The following is a 24498-nucleotide window of genomic DNA, read 5'->3' as shown; positions in this document are numbered from 1 at the left end:
TTGAGATGCTCTTATTACCATTTCCATCTCCATCTTATCATTATCTCACAGCTGTTATGTTATAGATGACAATCCGGGCACACATTTGTTCAGAGGGTCACAGACATGGAGCTATGGACAAACTGGCTAAGTTGAAAGTACTGCTGCCAGCTTACCCTATTTACCTTTGACTATACATTGGTAGATTTTTGGTTGCTGATGTTTTTATAGTTTCACATATATGAATGTTTTCTAGTGCAAAGTATAAGACAAAGCAACTGACCAAGATTTATAACCATTTAAAAGAACTTCACCCCCAGAAGAATACATATTTAAAAGTATAACACTCAAAAAAATGCTAAAAAGAATACTTAAAGAAGTAAAAAGAAATGGATTCAATTACAAGAATTCTTTTTTTTCCTCATTCATAACACAATCATAGAACATATGTCTTTGCACTCAAATAGTTTCATGGCTAAAAGGGAAGCATTTTTAAAGGTCTCAACATCATTAGTCATCAGGGAAATGCAAATTAATACCACAATGAGATATCACTACACACCCACTAGGATGACTAAAATTAAAAAGACCATAACAAGCGTTGGCAAGAATGTAGAAACAGAAGAACTGCTGGCGGGAATGTAAATGGTACAACCACTTTGGAAAAAAGTTTGACGATTTATTACAAATTGTGGTGTATGCATACACTATTCAGCAAAAAAGAAGAGAACTACTGATTTATGCAACCTGAATGAGTACCAAGACACTTACATGAACATGCAGGACACGAGAAAAGTATGTAATATATAATTCCATTTATAGGAAATTCTAGAAAAGACAAAACTACTTCACAGTGACAGAGAATAGAGCAGAGGTTGCTGGGGCAGAGTGCTGGGGAGGGAACTGACGGCAAAGGAACATTAGGAACTTTTAGGGTCATGGAGATGTATTTTGAAAAGGGCAGTATTTCACAACTGTATACTTACACAAAGGTTCACTGAGCTGACCGTTAGGTATTCATATAGATGAACAGACTCAAATGACTGCATTAAGCTGTTCAAAAATTACAGTTGCCTTGGGAAGCCTGGGTGGCTCAGTCATTAAGCACTGGACTCTTGACTTCAGGCTCAGGTCATGATCTCAGGGTCATAAGACAGGCCCACATTGGGCTCCCTACAGTGTGGAGCCTGCTTGAGACTCTCTCTGTGCCCTACCCCTACTCCTCCCTGCCACTGCCCCTGCCTGTGCACACATGCACTCTCACACACACAAAAAAATTACATTGCCACATAGGAGGGTAGAAGTTTAATGTACAAGGTAAGAGGTCATTTGTCATATTGAGTGGATTCATGCATTAGACAGGTAGCTCAAGTAGATATCTTTTGTTTTCTGATGAATTAATTTCCTTCTTTTTAAGATTTTTATTTTTTCATTTGACACAGAGAGAGCACAAGCACCTCCCTCTGGCAGGCAGAGGGAGAGGGAGAAGCAGGCTCCCTGCTAAGCAGGAAGTCCGACATGGGGCGTGATCCCAGGACCCTGAGATCATGACCTGAGCTGAAGGCAGATGCTTAACTCACTGAGCCACCCAGGCACCCCTCAAGTACATGATCTTTAACGTTCTTCCCCATTCCTAGATACTTTGAACCTATAATAGACAGTATCACTGATTATTTAAAATTTTTCTACCTGGGAAGTTTTATTATGTTGACATTAATAGCACAATCAGAAAAATATATTTGCAGGTCAGGGTCCCTTATATTCAAAGTACTTCAAGGTAATAAAGAAGATATGAATCAAAATACTACATCCTGAAAAAGATCTTACCAACTGTGCAGCCAAGACACTTGAGAACTCGCTGTTCATGGCATATGGGAGTGCTGTCTGTGCTCTTGAACCATATGTAGTCTGGAACCTCTTCTTAATCTCATTCAGAAAATTAAATGCTCGGGAACGTTCAAAATCCTGAAAAGAGACCAACACAGAGTTCACATCAGAAAGTAAACAAAGATGATATGGATGATTAACAACAACCATAAGAACAGATAACATTTACTGAGCGATGATTCCAAGAGAGGGAACGAACACTGACCTAATTTCACAATTAGGAAACAAAGGCTCTTAAAAGGTAACTTGGCAAAGGCCAAACAAGTACTAAAAGAAAGAACCAAGAGTCCAATCCAAATATATTTGACTACTGCTAACTAAAGATAACAGTATCTAGGTTAGTTTCCTCAGAGTAAGAATAGGGTTTCATTTCCTCCGTATCTTTCACAGGATCTATTAGAAGGCCCAGCACAAGAAGAGGCTTAATAAATCCATAATAATAATACAGTCTTTCACACACAAAGATAACACTACTGATAAAAACTTTGAGTTTTTTTAAATTGTGATGGCATACTTGAAAAGATCAAATGATGTACTCTTATCTGATCCCAGCCAGTCAAAAAGTATGTGTGTGTATTCACACACAATTATAACTCAATAAATAGAAAACTCAACTCTGATTAACTCAAATTAGTGATATTTCTCATCTATTCCAAGCCTTTTCACATCAGTCATTTCAGATATAGCTGGATATTTAAAATAATTTTAGAAAATACTGTAAAACCAGAGAATAAAGATCATTTTAAATTGATCATAGAAAATACTGTGAAAGCAGGGAATAAAAAGCAGGGATGATCACTATGGTTGACACTCATCTCCATTTCAGCCAAGATGATTAGTCTAAGCTAAGGGTTCTTACACTGGGCTCAGTGATCTAAATTCAAGGGGTTCATGCACTTGGATAGAAAATAAATCACATTAAGTCTTAAATTTCAAATCTGAGTGTAGGTAACAAACCAGAATAGTACCAAACAGTACCCATGACACTGTCACCAACAGAAATCTTTTTTTCACATACCATCAGTTATAGATAGATCAAAATATCATTAAATCATTATTGACATATGACTAGATCTTGTTACTTAATGAATTCATAAAAAGGCATATGTATCACTACATCGATTTTAAACTACTCAGAATACTGTATTTCAATATAATTGATTTTGTTTATAATCATGTATTTCATACATTTTAAAACATCCTGGGAGGGGCCCATGAGTGTAAAAGGGGTCTGTGACACAATAAAGGTTAGAAACCCTGACCTATGGCAATCATACCAATTCCATGCCTCTTGTCACTGACAGATTTCAAAATAAGTATATAACCCAGTCCTAGCCAATAAGACATGAAAAGAAGTTCACTTTGAAAGAGGAGAGAGGAGGGTGTGCTTCTGAGAACTTCCCTCATTCTTAAAGTAAGAGATTTGAAAAGACATAGTCCTCTTCTCTGGACACAGATAAATAAGCATGTGGCTCCATGCAACCATAGGGTAATGTATCTAGGAAGAAGCTGACACTAAGGATAGCAGAGGAGAGAAATGACCTTGATGGCGCTGTTAAGTTACTGAGCATTTTGGTCTAGAACCTACAAAATACTCAAAAAACAACCAATGTAAACTACAGGTTGACAAAGCTGACCATAATGTGTTGTGATTTTGCTTTCCAACGGTCTGTATACATTAAAAAATTCACTACTGATTGAATAAAATAACCTATTTATTTTAATATTTCAGATAAATAGATTTTAGAGGATTTGATATCAAAGGGTCATGATTATGAAGACCAGTTCTTACTACACAATAGGATAAATGTAAAAGTTGCAAGAGGTTAGTTAAGCTAAAACTCTACCAAAATGAGCTGATTTCCATATACCCAGAAATCAAGTCTTGTCATTTGCTGCTCCATATGATAAATGCAAAGTATCAAAAACATTTCCAGCTATGGACAGTTATAATCACATCACCTTTATCTACCAAAGATATAGTATAATTAAGAACTGGCTCTATTAACAGTACACACAGTTAAATAGCAACATGTCTTCAAGTTACTTACATCATCAGTGATACAAAGATATACAATCCTGTCTTGGCAGATGTAATGAAACAAATAACTGTAGGATAAAAGATATAAAACTTACTGTGGTTATGAGCAATATCTCTTTCACTTCCATCTTCTATGTATAAGCAAACTTAATACTGCCAATGTGACCGTTTCATTTACAGATACTATATTTCTCCCTCTGCCCCTCCCCTATACACTTGTTACCCTCAAGTCCAACTGGTAAGAATAAATTAAGACATTAAAAGAAAGTCTCTACCCTAACTATGTAGCACAATGGTATGCACATTACTCATTAAAATGGTAGCTGCAAAAGTGTAATTGGAATCTTAGGGCCTGAACAAGAGATGACATTTTAGGAGGGACACGTAATTAAGATTAACCTCCAATGGGCTATAGGTCTTCCTTGCCTTGTTTTCAGATCTCAAAGCAATCACGTTTTCCACCAAATACCCAACATTAACATTTGTTTGGCATCTACTTTGAGCCAGTTACCGGGCTAGGTGCTGAGGATACAAATAAGCAAAACCATCAGGCCCTGCCTTAACAAAGATCACAGGGCAGGGAATTATAGAGCAGCAGGGTAAAACAGGATGAGGAGTAAAAGGCAGCACACGGTGCTCTGGAAACATAAAGGAGACACCTAACAGAGTTTAGCAGAGAGGGTAATGGGAAAGACATCCTGGAGCAAGTGATGTCTGAGTCAAGGCCTGAAGAACAAGATGGCAAGGTAAAGAGCAGACACAGCGTTCCAGAGTGAAAAACCAACAAGCAAAAAGGCCTGGAAATTACAAAAAGCACATAATGGGCTTAGTAAAGTCAAATGAGTTCACATGACTAGAGTGTGAAATAGAAGGAAAAAACAAATTGCCTGCACAAATGAGGCTGGAGAAGCAAGCAAATAGCAGGTTAGGTTATATAAGATGTCAAAACCTCATTAAGCACTATCCTAAGAATAATGAACAAGCGTCAAAGGGTTTTAGCCTGAAGAGAGCGTGATAAGATTCGTCTTGAAAAAGGATGTTTTGGCTAGAGCATGGAAATTGACTGAAATGAGGACCAGACAGGAGACAACTGCAGTAGAGCAGGTAAGCAAATGAAGAGGGAAATAAATTCAAGTGCTATGGGCAATGAAAAAGAAAAGGCGAAAGAAATTTAACAGAACCTGATAACTGGCTACTGGAAATAAAGCAGAAGGATAACTCAATTTTGCCTCCCAGATTTCCACCTTGGGCAAGTGCATAGATAGGAGTACCTGCTGAATTATACTTTTAATGTTCACATAAAGGCTTGATATGAATTACAAGGAGGTATGGGAATTCAGGAAAAAGGTCTTCCTCCACTACTGTAAAACCGTTCACATCAATCCCACCATGACTTCCACATCGCCGTATCAGAGAGTGGCCCTCTCTGAAACAGGATTCTGTTGACCACTTCCTTCTTCTGGAAAGTGTTTTCTCTCCACTACATTTCCCAACACCAGACTTGCCGGGTTAATGTGGTAGTCTCTTTCTCACCCTATTGATATCCTCTGGCATCCTCAGCTCTCCGTTCTTCTCACACACGCTCCCTGGATGGTGGCATCCACTGTCCTGTTTTATTGTTGTTTTCAGCTACCACAATTATGCTGATGATTCCCAAATCCAGATCTGACTTACTTCCTGAGCTCCAGGCCGACATATACTACTGTCTACTATACACATGCAATTGGACAGACCACAGAGCACTTAAACACAGCATCCAAAATGGAAGTCATACTAGAGAGTAACTTGATGCCAAGACCACAAAACTTGCAAGGTATGGTCCCTGCCACCAAGGAGCCTACAGTCAGGGGACAGAGGCAAAAAGTAAAGATTGCAATTATAATCCAGTGTGTTACTACAAAATGAATAAACAAAGGATGCTATGGAGACAAGCCATAACGGGGCACCTGGTCTGGTCTTGGAATTCAGGGTTTCTAGAAAAGGAAATATCTAGGCTCAGAAAAGCAAAGTCATTTTTTTTTTCAAAGTAAGATTAACATATTCCAGGAAAAGGTACTAGCTACTGCAAAGAACAGGAAGAAAGAACCCAGTATTGCAATGCAAATAGCTAAGCAAGGCTGGGGAACAAAACTGAAGCCCAAAGCAGTGAGATATGAGGCCAGAAAAAGAAGTAGGGGCATACACTGAAGTCTTCCAAATCATGTTAAGAAACTTTAAGTGCAGAGAATACCTGAAGGAAAGGGATGTGATCAAAACCGCCCTTTTAGAAGGATTAAATAATAGTGAAGAGAGTACCTCATCTGGGACCTGTAAAATGAGCAAAAATTTACCAGGGGGCTGGGAGGGGAGAGACAGTCCAAAAGCATGAAAAAAAGATACAACAAAGCTTGAAATGACACAGCCAGGTCAAGGAATGGCAAGGACTCCTACAGAGATAAGGGTAGAAAGGTCAGGAAGGGACAAAATTATGAAGGTTAAGTTTGGGCTTTACTCTAAAAACAGTGGATTTTTTTAAAGCAAGAAAGTGCAGTCACATGAATGTGAAATACAGATTTAAGGAGGGTGCAACTAGAAGCTGAAAAACCAGTTGGAAGGAGGCTATTAAAAATATAAAAATGATAAAGCCCTAAACTAAACACTGACAAGTGGGATTAGAAGAAAGAGAAGGCACTGTAAATCTCTTGTAGGAGAATGGCTAGGATTCGGTGAGGAAGTCAAACATGATCCTTAAGTGTTAGGCTTGACCAACTCAATGGCTGGTGAAATACCAGAAGGCAGATTCGATTTCAGGGGGTAATTGGCTGTCTTACAGTAAAATGGACTTTTTTCTTTCAGTGTACAATAGTAAGAGATATTTTTAATCAAGATGATGGAATATGATTATAGGAAAGAAACCAAGGCAGAAGGCTAAGAGAAAAAATTGGGTGATGGAGCCTCGCTCGAGAGGACATCGGGCAGGACGGGATCAGTATGCAGGTGGAGAGGCACAGCAGAGGGATCATGTTGCTTTCTTTACCATAACCACATTTTGACAGGATTACATATTCTGACATCCCTTGTAGCTAGATATGGCTACGTAACTAATTTCTGCCTAATAAATGTGAGTGGAGGGTATGTCCCCAATTCCAGTCTTGCCTCTAAAAGGACTGAATGTGCTTTCCCTGGGCATCTTCCTGGAAACTGACCTGGAACACAGGGACCATAAGCCTAGTAAGTATTCTTTTTTGGTAAGTTTTTTTAAACACTATAAAGCCACACTCACAAAAAAAGCTGGGATCATTCCACCCCTCAGACAATGTCTGGACCTCTAAACTCTACCAACAGGCAGCAGACTACAAAACCTGTCCAGTCCCCAAAGATGATACTTTCTCACACCCACTTTGGCTGTGGCCAGATGATAATGGACAAGGAAGAGCCTCCCGGAGAACAAATCCAAGAATCAGGGATAAGAGACAGGGGAATTCCTCCAATAAAGCAGAACCACTGACCACTGCAGGATGAGAACAGGGAGCTCTTGAAATTGCTATGGAGTAGTTACTGGAACACTGCTAGGAAGCAGTGACTTCTGTTTCTCATTCTTCCCTTTTTGAGATGTGAATTTGTAACTTCCATGTTGCTGATGTTCTTCTACCATGCTCTTTTGGGTTGGGCGGGGGGAGGGCAGGAAGAACATAGGACTTTGCTTCTACTTTACGGTCAGTAGGTCACAGGAGCCACCCCTGGGCCTGATGGAGAAGAGGCGAGTCACCCACGCTCTCTGAGCTGGACAGTTGATCAGATGAGTCTTTGCAGCCATCTCCGGCACAGAGGATATGTACACCCAGAGAGGAGTACACCCAGATAAGTGAGTGGCCCAGAAGAGTAGAACAGAAGATTGTAACTTGTCTCCTAATATCCTGTAACTTCTTCCAGAGTAATAGAATTTTAACTGAACGTACAGCTGCACAGCTATAAATGACAAATTCTAGCCTCCCTTCCAGCACGTAAGCTACATAACTATGTGGAGAAAAATAAAATGTAAGCCAAAACTTTTCAACAATATAATGTCAGCCTACTTCTGGGCTTTGCCTTTAAAAGTACTAGGCAAAAACTGTGGAAGGAGCCTTGGTGTCCATCGAAAGATGAATGGATAAAGAAGATGTGGTTTATGTATACAATGGAATATCCCTCAGCCATTAGAAATGACAAATACCCCCCGTTTGCTTCGACGTGGATGGAACTGGAGGGTATTATGCTGAGTGAAATAAGTCAATCGGAGAAGGACAAACATTATATGGTCTCATTCATTTGGGGAATATACATAATAGTGAAAGGGAATAGAAGGGAAGGGAGAAGAAATGGGTAGGAAATATCAGAAAGGGAAACAGAACATGAAGACTCCTAACTCTGGGAAACGAACTAGGGGTGGTGGAAGAGGAGGAGGGCAGGGGGTGGGGGTGAATGGGTGACAGGCACTGACGGGGGCACTTGACGGGATGAGCACTGGGTGTTATTCTGTATGTTGGCAAATTGAAGACCAATAAAAAATAAATTTATTATTAAAAAAATAAAAAATAAAAAAATAAAAGTACTAGGCAAGCACAGAGAGTTAAGAACTAAAAGGAGCCTCCTTGGCCAGAGCTGAGGACACTATCTGAAAATGACAGAGCCACCCCACCAGCCTGGAAGTACTCATCTCTGGGCTATCTCATTTAAGTAACACTGTACTTTGAGTATCTCTCTTACAGTAGCTTAGACTAGACTAGATCCTAAATTATACAAGGGCCTAGCTTTGGAAAGTAATAAGAACCTCCTTCTGAGATAAGAACTAAGGAAATTAGGATGGGTTAAATAACAAAAGTTTTTTTAAGTATTGATGAAGAAGGCTGAGGCACTTTTTATCTGATTTACTAAGATTTCCCATCTATGCCCTCCCTAATCCATTCTCCAACCAGCCAGCAGAGTGATCTTTCTAGAGCAAACCTGACGGTGTCACACCCCAGCTGAAAGCCTTCAGTGCCTTCCCACTACCCACAGGGTAGAGTCAACCTATTCACATGGCCTACGAGGCCCTACAGGACTTCACTTCTACCTATCGCTCTAGCTTTATTTTCACCATGCTGGGTACCAGTCACGGAATGCCACCTGTAGTTTCCTAAACATATGCTATGATTTCATCACTCCATACTTCTCTACCGACTGTTGCCATCCTCCTATCCACTACCTTCCACTACAATCATCTATGGATTTGACTGTCTCCTCCATTAAACTATAACCTCTCTGAGGGCAAATACTATGTAATTTCTTGTTGTATCCCCAGCACCAAGCACAGTGCCTGGCAATAGTCAAATGCTCAGGAAATATTTACTAAAAGAATGAACAAAGGATAATCATGCCTCTCAATCTGTATCACGTAGCAAATACCCTAGAACTCTATAGCAAAGTCATATTTTACAAGTAACATTACCATGTCTTTCTTTAAAATATATCACTTCGATGATAAAATAATTTGAATTCATAATGAATAGAACCAAACCATTTTCTAAGCTGCTAAAGGTTACTGTCCTGTCAGTTTATTTATCTACCAAGAACTTTGTTTTCTAGTTTTCTATTATTATTATAATCAAATTCATTTCTTTCACCCTCTACCCATGCAGAGCAGAACTCACTTGCCATGTGAGTACGTGAGTTTGTTATTTTCAGAAGGTATCTTAGCCAGAATCTGCTCTGTCACCTCCAGGAAGTTTCCTCCACACCAAGCATGTTTGGCAAGGATAGTCGTTCCCCTGGCAACAACTGCAAAAAGAATGGCCATGGCTTCAATCTATCAAAAGGAAAAAAAGACACACAAAACTTAGAATATTTTTACATGATCTTTTAAAAGAAAACTATCATTTACAACATCTACCTGAAAAGTCTTTTCAATATTCATTTTTTAATTGATCTCTATTTGACACATAATGTTCCCTTAGTTTCAGGTGTACAACACTGTGATTTGACAAGTCTACAACTTATGCTATGCTTACCACAGGTGTAGCTCCCATCTGTCACCATGCAAAACCATTACAACTCATTGACTACATTCCCTGATGTACGTTTCATTCCTATGACTTGCTCACTCCGTAATGGAAGCCTGTACCTCCTACTCCTCTTCACTCCTTTTTGCCGGTCCCCCTTCCCTGTCAACCATCAGTTTGTTCTCTATATTTATAGGTCTGATTCTGCTTTTTGTTTTTTTTTAATGCATTTTTTAGATTCCGCAGATAAGCGAAATCATACGGTATTTGTCTCTTATTTCACTTAGAATAACACCTTCTAAGTCCATCCATGTTGGAAATAGCAAGAACTCATTCTTTTTCATGGCTGAGTAATAATATTCCGTTGTGTGTGTATATATACATATATATCTGTGTATGTATGGATATACACACCTTTAACCATTCATCTATCAATGGACACTTGGGTTGCCTATCTTAGTTATTGTAAATAATGCTGCAATAAACAGAGGGGTACACATATCCTTTCAAATTTGTGTTTTTGAATTCTTTGGGTAAATACTCAGGTGGAATGACTGAGTCATATGGCATTTATACCTTTAATTTTTTGAGGAAGCTCCATACTGTTTTCCACAGTCGTTGCACCAATTTACATTCCCATCACCAGTGCACAAGGATCTCTTTTTTTCCACACCCTCACCAATACTTATTTGTCTTCTTTTTTTTTTTTAATTTTTTTTTTTTAATTTTTATTTATTTATGATAGTCACAGAGAGACAGAGAGAGAGGCAGAGACACAGGCAGAGGGAGAAACAGGCTCCATGCACCGGGAGCCCGATGTGGGACTCGATCCCGGGTCTCCAGGATCGCGCCCTGGGCCAAAGGCAAGCGCCAAACCACAGCGCCACCCAGGGATCCCACTTATTTGTCTTCTTGATACTAGCCATTCTGTCAAGTGTGAGATTCCTCATTGTGGTTTTGATTTGCATTTTCCTGATGGTTAGTGATGTTGAGCCTCTTTTTTCATGTGCTTGTTGGTCATCAGTATGTCATTTTTGGAAAAATGTCTACTTGGGTCCTATGCCCACTTTTCAATTGGATTTTTATCTAGGGGATTTTGCTGTTAAGTTCTTTATATATTTTAGATACTAACCACTTATGAACATACTGTTTGTAAATATCTTTTCCCATTCAGTAAGTTGCCTTATAGCTTTGTTGGTGGTTTTCCTCCACTGTGCAAAAGTCTTTATTTTTGATGTAGTACCAATAGTTTATTTTTGCTTGTTTCCCTTGCCTCAGGAGACATACCTAGAAAAATGTTGCTAAGGCTGATGTCAAGGAAATTACTTCCTACTTTTCTTCTAGGAGTTTTATGGTTTCACATTTCACATTTAGATATTTAATCCATTTTGAGTTTGTGTATAGTGTAAGATGGTGGTCCAGTTTTCCCACCATCATTTGTTGAAGAGACCGTCATCTATTATTCCCTGTTGTATATTCTTGCCTCATTTGTTGACTAGTAGTGGATCATATAATTGTGGGTTTATTTCTGGGCTCTCTAATCTGTTCCATTGATCTATGTGTCTGTTTTTGTGCCAGGACCATGTTGTTTTGATCACTATAACTTTGTAATGTATCTTGAAACCTGGGATTGTGGTATCTCCAGCTGTGTTCTTATTTCTCAGGACTGCTTTGGCTATTCTGAGTCTTTTGTGGTTCCATATAAATTTTAGGATTATTTACTCTAGTTCTGTGAAAAATGCTATTAGTATTTTGATAGGGAATGCAGTAAATCTGAAAAATTGAAATGGACATTTCAAAAATACTGATTCTTCTAATCTCTGAGCACAGAAGATCTTTCCATTTGTTTGTGTACTTAGAGACAATATTGACCAAGGTGCTATAACATTAATGTAAGACAATAACAGGCTTAACAAAAAGGTCACAGTCTCATACAAGCTTACAACCCTAAACCATGTCGATATGCATACATATATAGAGACACACCAAATATGTGCATGTGTGCATACAAAATATATATATAACACACATTGATAATATACATTTTGCATTTATAAATTATACAGCATGATCAGATATCACCATCTGAAAAGCAATTAATTACGATAAATAGTAAAGGGGCATAAAGAGATGGTTCATCCTATTTATACTGAAGCATAATTAACATACAGTGTTTTATATTAGTTTCAGGTGTACAATATAACAATCCAACAATTCTATGCATTACTCAGTGCTCATGCTCATCACCATAAGTGTATCTTAATACCCTTCATCTATTTCACCCATTCCTCCAACCTCCCCTCTGGCAATTACCAGGTAAGTTCTCTGTATTTAAGAGTCTGTTTTTTGTTTGTCTCTTTTTCTTTGTTTTGTTTCTTAATTCTACATATGCAGTAATCTCACTCTGAAAATTTATCTTAAGGAAACAGTTCAACAAAAGTTTGACTCTAGATTCTGAAAGATATATATTAACAATATTAATAGCCCATATTTATTAAGTGCTTACTGTGTGCCAGGCACCATTTTAAGCACTTTATATTAACCCACTCAATACTTACATCAATTAAATTATACATTATTATGATACTTATACTAAAACGAGCAAACTGCAATAAAGATGACCTAGATTGCCCAAAATTAAAAAGCTAGTAAGGGATAAGAGTTGAGATTCAAACTGAGTCAGTATGGTTCTATACCCACAATCTTATCCCTATAGAATATCTGCCTCTACCATCAAGGCATTATCCATAATAGAAACAAACTGAAAAGAACCCAAACCTTCCACAAGAGGAATGGTCCTCTAAATTATGGTAAGATTCTTTGTAAACATAATATTTCTAAAACAATACAGCATGAGTTAAGTCTATTTTTCTCACGTTAGTGAATTGTACTATTTCTCTACATAACAGTCCTATTTCTTTTATCTAGAGAATAAATTTATACAAAGAGATGACCAAGTACCTTCCTATTCTTCTACTAAATCTTCAGCTTAATGTTATTTGTTAACATGTTCAGTTTCATCCAATAGACAAGTGGTTCTTCTTTTTTAATTTATTTGTTCATGAGAGACCCAGAGGGGGGGGGGAGCAGAGATACAGGCAGAGAGAGAAGCAGGCTCCATGCAGGAAGCCCAGTGTGGGACTTCATCCTGGGTCTCCAGGATCAGGCCCTGGGCTGAAGGTGGCGGTAAACCACTGAGCCACCAGGCTGCCCTAGACCAGTGGTTCTTAAACTGTAGGTCAACAAGTTATCTTGGGTGGAAGAGCAACAGTCACTGTTAAAAATTCAAATTCTTGGTACCATCACCTAAAATTCCGACTCAGTAGTTTTGAAGACTCTGGAATACATATTTAAGGTAAGCCTATCTAAATGCAGGTGATTCACACAACCATATTTTATGAAACACAGCAAGACCATAAAGTGCTTGAAGTCAGGGAATCCAGATTCCTTCTTGGAAAAGCATTGAAAGACAGCACATAGAGAAGAAGCGTTCATCTATCTCTTGAGCTGAACACCTCTCAGGGTCTTTTCTTCATTCTCTAAATGAGGGTATTCCCCAGGTTGTGTCATCTTTCTGGATTTCTCTTTATACATATGCAGCAAGTTACAATTTCCAAATCACTTTCTCATTCATTATATCCCTTGATCCTAAAAGCCTCAATTGACCCTATAACACACTCCAAGTACTGTGCCATTTCTTAAAATCATAATCCAGGGCAGCCTGGGTGGCTCAGTGGTTTAGTGCCTGCCTTCAGCCCAGGGTGTGATCCCAGAGACCCAGAATTGAGTCCCACGTCAGGCTCCCTGCATGGAGCCTGCTTCTCTCTCTGCCTGTGTCTCTGCCTCTCTCTCTCTCTCTCTCTGGTCTCTCATGAATAAATAAAATCTTAAAAAAAAAGAAGGGAGTCACTGGCTAGTCAAAGAGATATACAGCAAAGTGAAACAATAACACAAAGAGAACAGAGATGAGAAATCATATTGTCCCTGAGACAGATGAAAAAGTAGCAGCTTTAGTCCCTTAGTAGCTTCAAGAAGAAAACTGAAGTTGGCAACAATAGAAAAAAAATAAATATCTAGTCTTAGTGGACCATACGCTCATTAAGAACTGACATCAGTTAATTGCTTAAAATGCTTACATAATCTTAAATTACATTAAGAAACAGGGTGTCTTGATCTTTTTAAGTACTATTACCATTATACTCTGTGCTGGTTAGAACACATGTGGAATACGGAGTTCAACTCCAGGTATAGTATTTCAAGACTGGATGGAAGGGTGACATTATGGGTAAGAGACCTGGACATTCTATCCCTTGAAGAATAGCTAGAGAAACTAGAAATATTTAACATTAAAAATAGAAGACGTGGAGGGAACGTGACAGCAGCCTTCAAGTTTACATGAAGTACAGTCACCGAGAACAGGGAGTGCATTATTAGAAATATAATTAGGAAAAATAAAATAAAATAAAAAATAAAAAAAGAATATAATTAGGAGCAATGGATATAAGTTACAGGGAAGTAGTGTTTTGTTCAATAAAATCAGTCCCCAATTAAAAAATCTCTGTTAAATATCAGATAGTTTACTTTCTTCTCAGATATTGATAATAGGAATTTCTTTTTTTAAAAAAAAAAAAAAGGAATTTCTTTTTTTTTTAAAGATTTTTATTTATTTATTCATGAGAGACATAGCAAGAGAGGCAGAGATATAGACAGAGGGAGAAGCAGGCTCCTCACAGGGAACCCGATGCGGGACTCGAACCCCCTACTGGGGATCATGCCCTGAGCCAAAGGCAGACGCCCAATCCCTGAGCCACCCAGGCATCCCAATAATAGGAATTTCTTACTCTCTTCTAGACTGTGAAAAACATCACTTATCACCAAATGTCATCTGCCCTCATTGTAATTCTCTTTTCTTTAAAGATTTATTTATTTATTCATGATAGACAGAGAGAGAGAGAGAGAAAGAGAGAAAGAGAAAGAGAGGCAGAGACACAGAAGGAGGGAGAAGCAGGCTCCACACCAGGAGCCCAACGCGGGACTCGATCCCGGGACTCCAGGATCGCACCCTGGGCCAAAGGCAGGCACCAAACCACTGAGCCCACCAGGGATCCCCTCACTGTAACTCTTGCAATAGAATCTGTAATGTCTTTTTAAGTTTTTATTTCAATTTCAGTTAACAGTGTAAGATTAGTTTCAGGTGTATACTGTAGTGATTCAACACATGTATACAACACCCAGTGTTCACCACAAGTACACTCCTTAATCCCCATCACCTAAATCTGTAATGTCTTAATGAGTATTGGGATAATAGAAACAACTGTGAAAGAATATTGCATTTAAAGTGAGAAATCACTCTGGAAAACTGCGTGGAGGTTCCTCAAAGAGTTAAAAATAGACCTGCCCTACGACCCAGCGATTGCACTGCTGGGGATTTACCCCAAAGATACAGATGCATACAACGCCAGGACACCTGCACCCCGATGCAGGTGTTTATAGCAGCAATGTCCACAGTAGCCAAACTGTGGAAGGAGCCTCAGTGTCCATCGAAAGATGAATGGATAAAGAAGATGTGGTCTCTGTATACAATGGAATTTTCCTCAGCCATTAGAAACGACAAATACCCCCCGTTTGCTTCAACGTGGATGGACCTGGAGGGTATTATGCTGAGTGAAATAAGTCAATCGGAGAAGGACAAACATTATATGGTCTCATTCATTTGGGGAGTATTAAAAAATCGTGAAAGGGAATAGAGGGGAAAGGAGAAAAAATGAGTGGGAAATATCAGAGAGGGAGACAGAACAGGAGAGACTCCTAACTCCGGGAAACGAACTAGGGGTGGTGGAAGGGGAGGTGGGCAGGGGGTGGGGGTGACTGGGTGACAGGCACTGAGTGGGGCACTTGACGGAATGAGCACTGGGTGTTATGCTATATGTTGGCAAATTGAACTCCAATTTAAATATATATATATATATATATATATACACACATAAAAAGAGAAAACACGGGAGCCCGGGTGGCTCAGCGGTTTAGCACCGCCTTCGGTGCAGGGCCTGATCCTGGAGACCCAGGATCGAGTCCTGCGTTTGGCTCCCTGCATGGAGCCTGCTTCGCCTGCTTCTCCCTCTGCCTGTGCCTTTGCCTCTCTCTCTCTCTCTCTCTCTCTCTCTCTCTCTCTGTCTCTCATGAATAAATAAAATTTTTAAAAAATATAATTTAAAAAAATAGAGAAAACCCAGCACTGCTAATTACTAGTACTTTGTGAATGTCTAACAAGTCATAAAGTGCTGTATAAATATAATATTCAAGAAAAAAGAATGGAAAAGATAAGCCAGAGAGAAAACAGAAGGAAATAAAAAACCAATAATGAAATATAAAGGGAAACCCTGTCTCAACACTGTTCCTCCCTGTTCTCTTATTCGTTCCTTACTTGGTCCCAGAGCCGTTATCCCAGTTCTACTTCCTTCCTGCTAAGAATCCTGTATGAGTTTCCGGTAGTTGCCTTGACACAGTACCAAAAACCACAAAGGCTTAGAACAACAGAAATTTATTGTCTCCTACTTCTGGAGGCTAAAAGCCTGAAATCAAGGTGTTGCCAGGGCCAGGCTCTCTCGGAAGTCTGTAGGGGACAATCCTTTCTTATCTCTTCCTAGCTTCTGGTAGTCTGCTGGAAATCCCTAGCATTCCTTGACTTTCAGCTGCCATCACTTCAAACTGTGCCGCCCTTGTCATATGGCATTCTTCATGTGTGTCCATGTCTTCACATCGCAGGCTCTAGGTCTTTACTCTTATTAGGTCACCTACTCCACTATGACCTCATTTTAACTTCCATCTTAATTACACCTGCAAAGACCCTTATTTCCAGATAAAGTCACATTCACAAGTAGCAGTGGTCAAGATTCAAAATATCTTGAGGGCATAAAACATCTTACAAATTCATTGTTCCTCCCAAAGCATTCTTACTCTTCCCTCTCCATATATTCACATCATTCCGACTTGACTCCCTCTTCTCTCCAAAACCTTTATCCCATCTCTTTCGTTACTCTCATTAATGGGTCAAAGGGCAACCTCCAAGAGTTTGGAGTTAGAATCTTGCCTAGAAGATTCCAAGAAAAGGACATTTTTATTCCCGCTGCTGGGATTCCAAAGGAAAAAAAGATATGCTACAGGGGAATCCAACTGAGAATTCTAGATGTATTTTTTTTTATTTATTTTTTTAATTTTTTATTTATTTATGATAGTCACAGAGAGAGAGAGAGAGAGGCAGAGACACAGGCGGAGGGAGAAGCAGGCTCCATGCACCGGGAGCCTGATGTGGGATTTGATCCCGGGACTCCAGGAACACGCCCTGGGCCAAAGGCAGGCGCCAAACCGCTGCGCCACCCAGGGATCCCCCAGATGTATTTTTTTTACAGAGAAATTTTTAAATTGTGGTGAAGGTCTTTAAGTCCATGAAAGGTTAAGATGTTACCAACTGGCATAATAACTGAAATGCCTGAATAGCATTATTATAAAGAAAAAGGCATCAACTTACAAAAATATCTTTTTTTCCTATATTATTAATTTATGAGACACAAAGAGAGAGGCAGAGACATAGGCAGACGGAGACAATGTGGGACTCGATCCCCGGACCCAGGGATCACACCCTGAACTGAAGGCAGATGCTCAACCACTGAGCCACCCAGGCGTCCCTCAAAAAATCTTAAAAAGGAATGTTTGAAATATGCCCATTTGTAAGTAATGGATTGCCTGTATTAAAATCAAAAAACAAATTGCTCAGAGCACCTGTGGCACAGTTGCTTAAGTGTCCAACTCGGTTTCGACTCCGGTCTTGAGATCGAGCCCTGTGTCAGGTTCTAAGCTCAGTGCAGAGTCTGTTTAAAACTCTCCCTCTGCCTTTCCTCACCCCACCCCCATCACATTCTCTCTGTCTCAAATAAATTTAAAAAATCTTTTAAAAAATTCCTCCCCAATCCCCATGTCCCTCGCTAGAAAAAAACTACATCATAATAAAAAAAATAAAAAAACAAACTGCAAATAAGATAGCACAGCAACGATGCAAACACTACTCCTCAGTGGAGGCATCTTTAAGTAGACGGTGAGATGGTTTTAGGGAACTGAGTAAAGAAAAAGGCCAAGTCAGTTTTTCTCACATTCGAGTCTCTGTATTGAGGACTCTTTTTTTTTTTTTTTTGAATTCTGTATTTTTATTTTAATAACATTAAAAAAATGTATGTAAATATCCTGGATCTACACATGTATCTTATAAATGAGTGATAGCACACAATCCCATGCTGCAATTTGCATCATGAAGACCTAAGAGCCAAGAAATTCTCTAAGATGACAGTGTCGGGAAGCCTGGGTGGCTCAGAGGTTTAGGGTCGCCTTCAGCCCAGGGCATGATCCTGAAGACCCGGGATCAAGTCTCACGTCAGGCTCCCTGTATGAAGCCTGCTTCTCTCTCTGTCCGTGTCTCTGCCTCTCTCTCTCTCTCTCTCCCTCTCTCCTCTCTGTGTTTCTCATGAATAAATAAAATCTTTAAAAATATAAAAATATGAAAATAAATAAAATGGCAGTGCCTGACAATCATGACTCAAGCACTCTTGTATTCCTGTTGTGTTTTTTTAATCAGTCAAAAATACAAAATTTATCTTTCGCCATAACAATTTACAATCGAAAGATATCTGCATAATAAAAACCTTTTATTTGAAGAATTAAGACTTGACATTCTGAAAATGACAGTGAGAAAGTAACAATTATCTCAGGCTAAGGAAAAAATAATACTTGAAGTTCTGACTGTACCAAGTGGAAACCAAATGATACTATAATGTGCTGTATGAACACAGATTGTGCAACTGTTCAAACAAAAAAAAGGTGGAAAAAAGGGACTTCTCACATAGCACATGGTATAATAGTGAATGCAAAATTCAAATGAATGCATTCTGTATCATTATTTATATTATTGCAAAGGAATGTATTATGTTAATGCTTGCAACAGCTCATTAGCAGAATGTTTCATAGGAAATACACATGGAAATTAGATTGTTTACAGTCTTATATACTGTTAAATTGGCCCATTAAATTAAATAGGAAAGCTCAGGAAAGAGATGGGAACACATTTTATGGGAGAGCTATGGAACAAGAGAAGGCACAGAAGTGACAACCAAGTAGGGAAGGCAAAGTAGCCTGATGAGATGGAAAGCCCCACATTCGGTGAATGAGAAGGTCACCTTCTATAAAGGTGAATGACCTTATATAAAGAAGGCCTTGTGTAAATGAAATAATTAATGGATTGGATCAAATTATTTTCCTATTTCAGTTCAACACATATGTTTTGAGGGTTTACAATATGACAGCCAATGTGGTAGACAGTGGAGATATGAAGGCCAGGAAGAAAGGACCTCCATACTCAAGAGAGCCATAGTACAATGGGAAAGACAGACAGAAATAAATGCAATAAAGTGTAACCAGTGAATAATCTAAAACTGTACAATATTATTCAGATTTTTTAAACATCTGTGGTTATCTCACCATGGGTGAAGAAAAAATGCAGGTGTCAGGCTATGTACTAGGAATTTCCTCAGCATACCGTTAGAATCATGTCTCTGGAAGAGATATCAAAGTCTATTTTATCCGATCTTTCCAGAACCCAGCACAGTGCCTGGCATACAATTTTCCCTCAAATATTTGTTAAATAAATGAATGAATCATGAGCATGTTTTGGTTTAAATAACAGATAACTTCACATTCTGTAGGACCTGGTAAGAAGGATCTTTTCATTACTAAACTATCTCCTTAAGTAAAATAAAGCAGTTGAGCTGCTTTCATCTAATCTAATCCCCAACTCTTCTGTCTGGGTCTTAGGAGGAAATAAACCAACGACAAATAAACCACCAATTCTGATGTAATAACCTTGAAGATAGAAGAATGAAGAAAAAAATATCAACATGGCAGAGGAAAAGAAATGTCTATGAAAAGTCTGAAGTCTGGTTACAGACTTTTATTCTTGGTGGTGTCACAAATATTCTTTTAGGGTCATGTTCTGAGACCCAACCCAAGCGCTTGGACTTTCTCAGGATAGGAGCCTACCCTATGTCAAGTCAACCACCTGTTCTACTTTGCATTAACCACCACCACATCCCATCATCTGGATTATTCTTGTTTGCCCACACATACGCAAACACGTAAGCTACTCAGAGTAATGATCTCCTCGATCTTCTTTCTAGCTGTATCCCTTGAACTCAGAAGAGTGTCTGGCACACATTAACCTTTGAATAAATATCTATTAAACATATGAGTGAGTCTGCTCTCAGCCACAGCTATTTAAAGGGAAAACACGTCTCTGGGATCAAGGGTGGGACAATGGAGGTACAGGTAGTTGGGCGCAATGAATAAGACAGAAAAGGACCTGACAACTGGTCATCTGTGGGGGTTACGGGAGGGAGATGTAAAAAATTCATCAAAGAGTCTAGTACATGGTCAGAGCTCGTTAAATGCTCGTTAATTTTAACCGCACCATACAGATCTGATGCTCCGGAAATAGGTCTGGGTAGAGATACGGAGTCCCTCTGCGAAGTGAGGAAGAAGAGGAATGAAACAATGGGCGGTGAGAAGGGCACGCGGAGGAGTACAAACCCACGAAGGAGCCCCGAAGTAGGGAAGCGGAGTGACGTCATCAAAACAAGGGCGTAGAGACGAGTTTTTAGAAGACTCAGATCACAAGATTGAATCTCAGGATTCAAAGGCTGAGGAAAGCTGTTGGAGAACGCGAACTGAGGGAAAGTTAACGTTCCCCCACCCGTGACAACAACTTAAGTGACGCATCCTGACACTCTTTCATTGGAGGCCTTTTCAGCGGCAGGAACCGGAGTTCATCAAAACTGAACCTGCCCGACAATCCGAACCGTCGACACCACAGAAGCCCAAGTCACCCTTGCACTGCCTCCTCGCTCCACCCCGCACCGGCTCGTCCACACCTCCGCCCCCCTCCGCGTCGTCTCCCCGCCTTCTGCCCAGCGCGCCCCGTTCCGTTTACCTGGCCGGCGGCCCCTGAGAGCGCGTGGGCTCAGAGCCGAGGGGCGCGAGTGGGAGCCGGACCGCCAACTGCCCACTCCCAGAGGAGGCTGGGACCGGACGCCACCGGCTTCCGCGTAAAGCGCCCCGCCCGCGCGCGGCCTCCTGGGAATGTGAGCGCTCCTCCAATAGGAGTGGGCCGTGGGGCGGGGCCTGCTGCATTCCCAGCCCCGGCACTTCCCAGTGGCCGCACTGCATTCTGGGAGTGGTAGTTCCAACTGCCGTAGCGCCCGGTCCTCCGCAGAGTCAGTAACTCGTGCTAAACCACGTCAAGCGAGGTTGCTGCCGCCAAGGGACGGACGCAGGGCCGCGAAGAGTGCCCCGGCACCGACTCGGGGGACAGATGAGGCGCGGAGCCTGCCCCGCTGCCTCCGTGCTGGGTCTCGGCAGGTAACGTCTCCTGTTATTTCACAAAATAGAGCTGGTGTCCCAGGAACCTTCTGCTTTCCCTACGGAATTCCCTGACCGCCTGAAGACCCCGACAACCCTTCCTCCCATTCATTCGTTGCCAGTAATAGAAATAACGTCTCCTCCGCCGCCGCCGCCGCCTCCGCCCCTCGGACCTGAGCTCCCCCGCGCGTCCGCTTTGCCTCCCTTTGCCCTCCCGACTCGGAGCCTCGCTGCACCGCGGAACCCTCTGGCCCGTGACTCCTCCAATGGTCCCTGCTTACTAGCTTTGAAGGGTTGGCGGACTTGCTCTCGCCCACTGCATTCCGGAGTCACCTTGCTCCACTTCGTGCCTTCGAACCTGTCACCACACAGACGGAACCTGTGGACTTTTGCTCACCTCTCTCTTCCAGTCGGAATTCTCGATCCTGTTGCTAAAACACTGACACTTCTCGACCACGACCGTCCGTCAAACCTGCAAGATTTCACATGATTATTTCCGCCCTCTTTAAATCCTCTTAGCGTGGAACAAAACACCACAAACTGGATGGCTTAAGCCACACGAATGAGTTCCTCGCCGTTCTGGAGGCCGGGAAGCTTCGGACAGGAACGCCGGCGAGCCTGACTTTAGCGGGAACCCGCCGGCCCCCTTGCAGGCTGCTACCTCCTGGCCGCATCTCCCCGGGATGCAGAGACCTCAGCTCTTGCACAGCTCTCGGCGGGGCAGCAGTGTCACCCCGGGAGCTCCACCCTCCTGGCCTACTTACCTCGGAAAGGCACCACCTCCAGATACGCTCACATTGAGCAGCAGGACTCCCCCGTCTAAGTTGGGGGGAGGGGACGCAAACATGCACTTCATGGGACCTTCTCTTCTTCCGTCTCTGGCCGGCGCGCGTTCCTGTTCACCTCCCGCTTCTATGGCAGCTCCTCATTTTCCTTTGAAATACTGTTCTGCCCTATGCCCTTTGGTGCTATTCACAGGTGTCTTGGGTGATGTCACCATTCCCACTGATTTGGGTGTCATCTGTATGCTGCTGGTTCCCACGTGCAGGAAGCCCAGTAAAGACTCCTGAAGCCCAGACGGAAACACCTAATGACAGCTGGGCACCCCTTCTAAGCACTTAAAACTTAATGTAGTCTTCAGATGACCTAAAACATTTCTTCCCTCCCTCTCCCTTAGCCTGTTCTTTCTCCTCCTCTGATCACCGCTCCGTGAACACCACAACCGTGCAGTCGCTTCCTAACACCAAAAGTCGCCTCTCATTTTGAGTGATTCCCCCCTCCGAGTTCACATCGAAACCGTCAGCAAGCCATATTAACTCTATCTCCTAAAAACGTCACTTGCCAAGCTTCTATTTTCTCATCTTTAGATTGAGGATAATAACAGTACCTGTCTTCAAGGGTTGATGCAATGATTAATGAACAATAGTGCCAGACAGAGAGGAAGCACTTGAGGACGCTAAGAATTTATCAGACAAGCATTGTGTTTGTCACTGTCTCTCTTTCATTGGGTCTTACATAATGGTAACTAGCATTTACTTTTTTATTTAGTTTATATTCAGGGAGAAAGAAAAGGAAAAATAAGAAACGCTGAGACGGATGCCTGCATGGCTCACTGGTTGAGCGTCGGCCTTCAGCTCAGGGCGTGATCCTGGAGACCCTGGGATTGAGTCTTGCATCGGGCTCCCCGCAGGGAGCCTGCTTCTCCCTCTGCTGTGTCTCTGCCTCTCTCTCTCTCTGTGTGTCTCATGAATAAATGAAATCTTTTTTAAAAATCGTGAGATACTTTGTACAAATTACCTCTACTCCATTCCTCTTTGTTTCTCCAAGCATGACAAGGTCGTGAGGCACTATACACATGGTTCTAATCCAGTATGTGCAGGACATACCATACCTTAGTTATTGTTATCGGCTCTGAGGGGGCTACAGACAACTCAAAGTACATTAAGAGAATCATGACTAAAATGATCAGGGCACTACAAATCACGAATAATGTCTCTGTACCTGTAGTATCTCCTTCACCATCTCCCCACCCACCCCTTCTTGTCACTTGAGATTGTTCTTTCTAAGACAAAATCTGATCACTTTGAAATCCTGCTTAAACCCTTCATTGGCTCCCCATTATATAGAGGATAAAGTCTAAGATCTTAATAGAAAATCCATGGCCTTCCATAGTCTGGCCTATCTCTACCTCTCCTGCTTTATATTCTGCCTCTCTCAATGACACACTCTCTGCTCAAGCCTGCTTCTCTATGGTGGCATTCACTCATCCATCCATCCATCCATCCATCCATCCCTTCCACTATTATGTATTAAGTGCCTACTATGAGCTTGGCCTATCATACATCCTGGAGTGAACAAGACAGACATTGTCCTTGCCTACATGGAGCTCACACTTCAGCACCATGCTCTTTCACGTCTCTGCACCGTTGAACATGCTACCTCTCCTGTATAAATCTTATTTATTAGTCAATACCTATCCCAAATATCATGTTTTCATTTTACATAAAAATACATGTTTCTTTTTTCAGATTTATCCACCTTCCGCAAGGGTTTACTATTCATATTAGTATTTATTTTATTCATTACCTCTTCTTTGTGAGAAGGAATAGTATCTTAGAAAGAATTTTGGAATCAGTCCTGAGTTAAGAGCTCTGTGAACTCTAAATGTTCCCTCAATTTAGAGATTTTAGGGCTCTATCAAAGTCTCTCTTCTTACTCCATGTTCTCTCCCAAAGTAATATGTCTGTGCTCCAATTTTTTTTTTTTTTTTTTTTTTTTTTTTTTAGCACAAGCCTTTCTATTGGGAAATCAGGGAAGGTCTCTCTCGGGAGGTAACATTTAAGTTGAAGCCTGAATGTCAAGAAGGAGTTGGCCACAAGAAGATAAAAGAGAACAGAAGAAATAAAGCCAGAGTGATTGTAAGGTAGTCGCATGGAGAGAAGAGTGGTAGGAGAGGGATCACACCAGGTTTCTCTAAGTATTGTGAGCTCCTTCCCATTTTGTAATCTTTGCACCAGCTCTCTCTGCTTGGAGTTCTATTATGTCTTATCTTCTTAGGGCCAGAGAGGATCTTGCAAGGCTGTAGAAGCCAGAAGAAGGAATTTGGATTTTATCCTAAGTGTAATGAAGATTCATTAG

General features: G+C 40.9%; 1 protein-coding gene and 1 long non-coding RNA gene across 3 annotated transcripts in view; one reads left to right on the top strand and one right to left on the bottom strand.

Moving 5' to 3' along the window:
* Positions 1–21100, bottom strand: part of VAMP7 (vesicle associated membrane protein 7) — a 71231-nt gene extending 50131 nt beyond the window's left edge. Inside the window, exons 1-5 of one of the 2 annotated variants that reach the window (XM_072743663.1) lie at positions 20933–21083; positions 19429–19502; positions 9556–9710; positions 3918–3975; positions 1807–1944 (exon numbers count right to left, since the gene is read on the bottom strand). In XM_072743663.1, the coding sequence (XP_072599764.1) occupies positions 1807–1944; positions 3918–3975; positions 9556–9710; positions 19429–19431 (354 nt within the window). In that variant the 5' untranslated portion in view covers positions 19432–19502; positions 20933–21083. Of the gene's footprint in view, positions 1–1806; positions 1945–3917; positions 3976–9555; positions 9711–19428; positions 19503–20932 lie in introns of both variants that reach the window. The other variant, XM_025988984.2, reaches the window with a different exon arrangement.
* A 73-nt stretch (positions 21101–21173) lies between these two features.
* On the top strand, positions 21174–23132 carry LOC140596165 (uncharacterized). The gene is made up of 2 exons (XR_011998182.1): positions 21174–21360; positions 22909–23132. It is a non-coding gene; the product is annotated as an uncharacterized lncRNA (long non-coding RNA).
* The last annotated feature ends 1366 nt before the right edge of the window (positions 23133–24498 follow it).

The sequence above is a fragment of the Vulpes vulpes genome, chromosome X, assembly GCF_048418805.1.
Source record: "Vulpes vulpes isolate BD-2025 chromosome X, VulVul3, whole genome shotgun sequence".
In the NCBI taxonomy this organism is placed as follows: Eukaryota; Metazoa; Chordata; class Mammalia; order Carnivora; family Canidae; genus Vulpes; species Vulpes vulpes.
The sequence above is the reverse complement of the archived record's forward strand: the minus strand, read 5'-3'. Positions and strand labels throughout refer to the sequence as shown.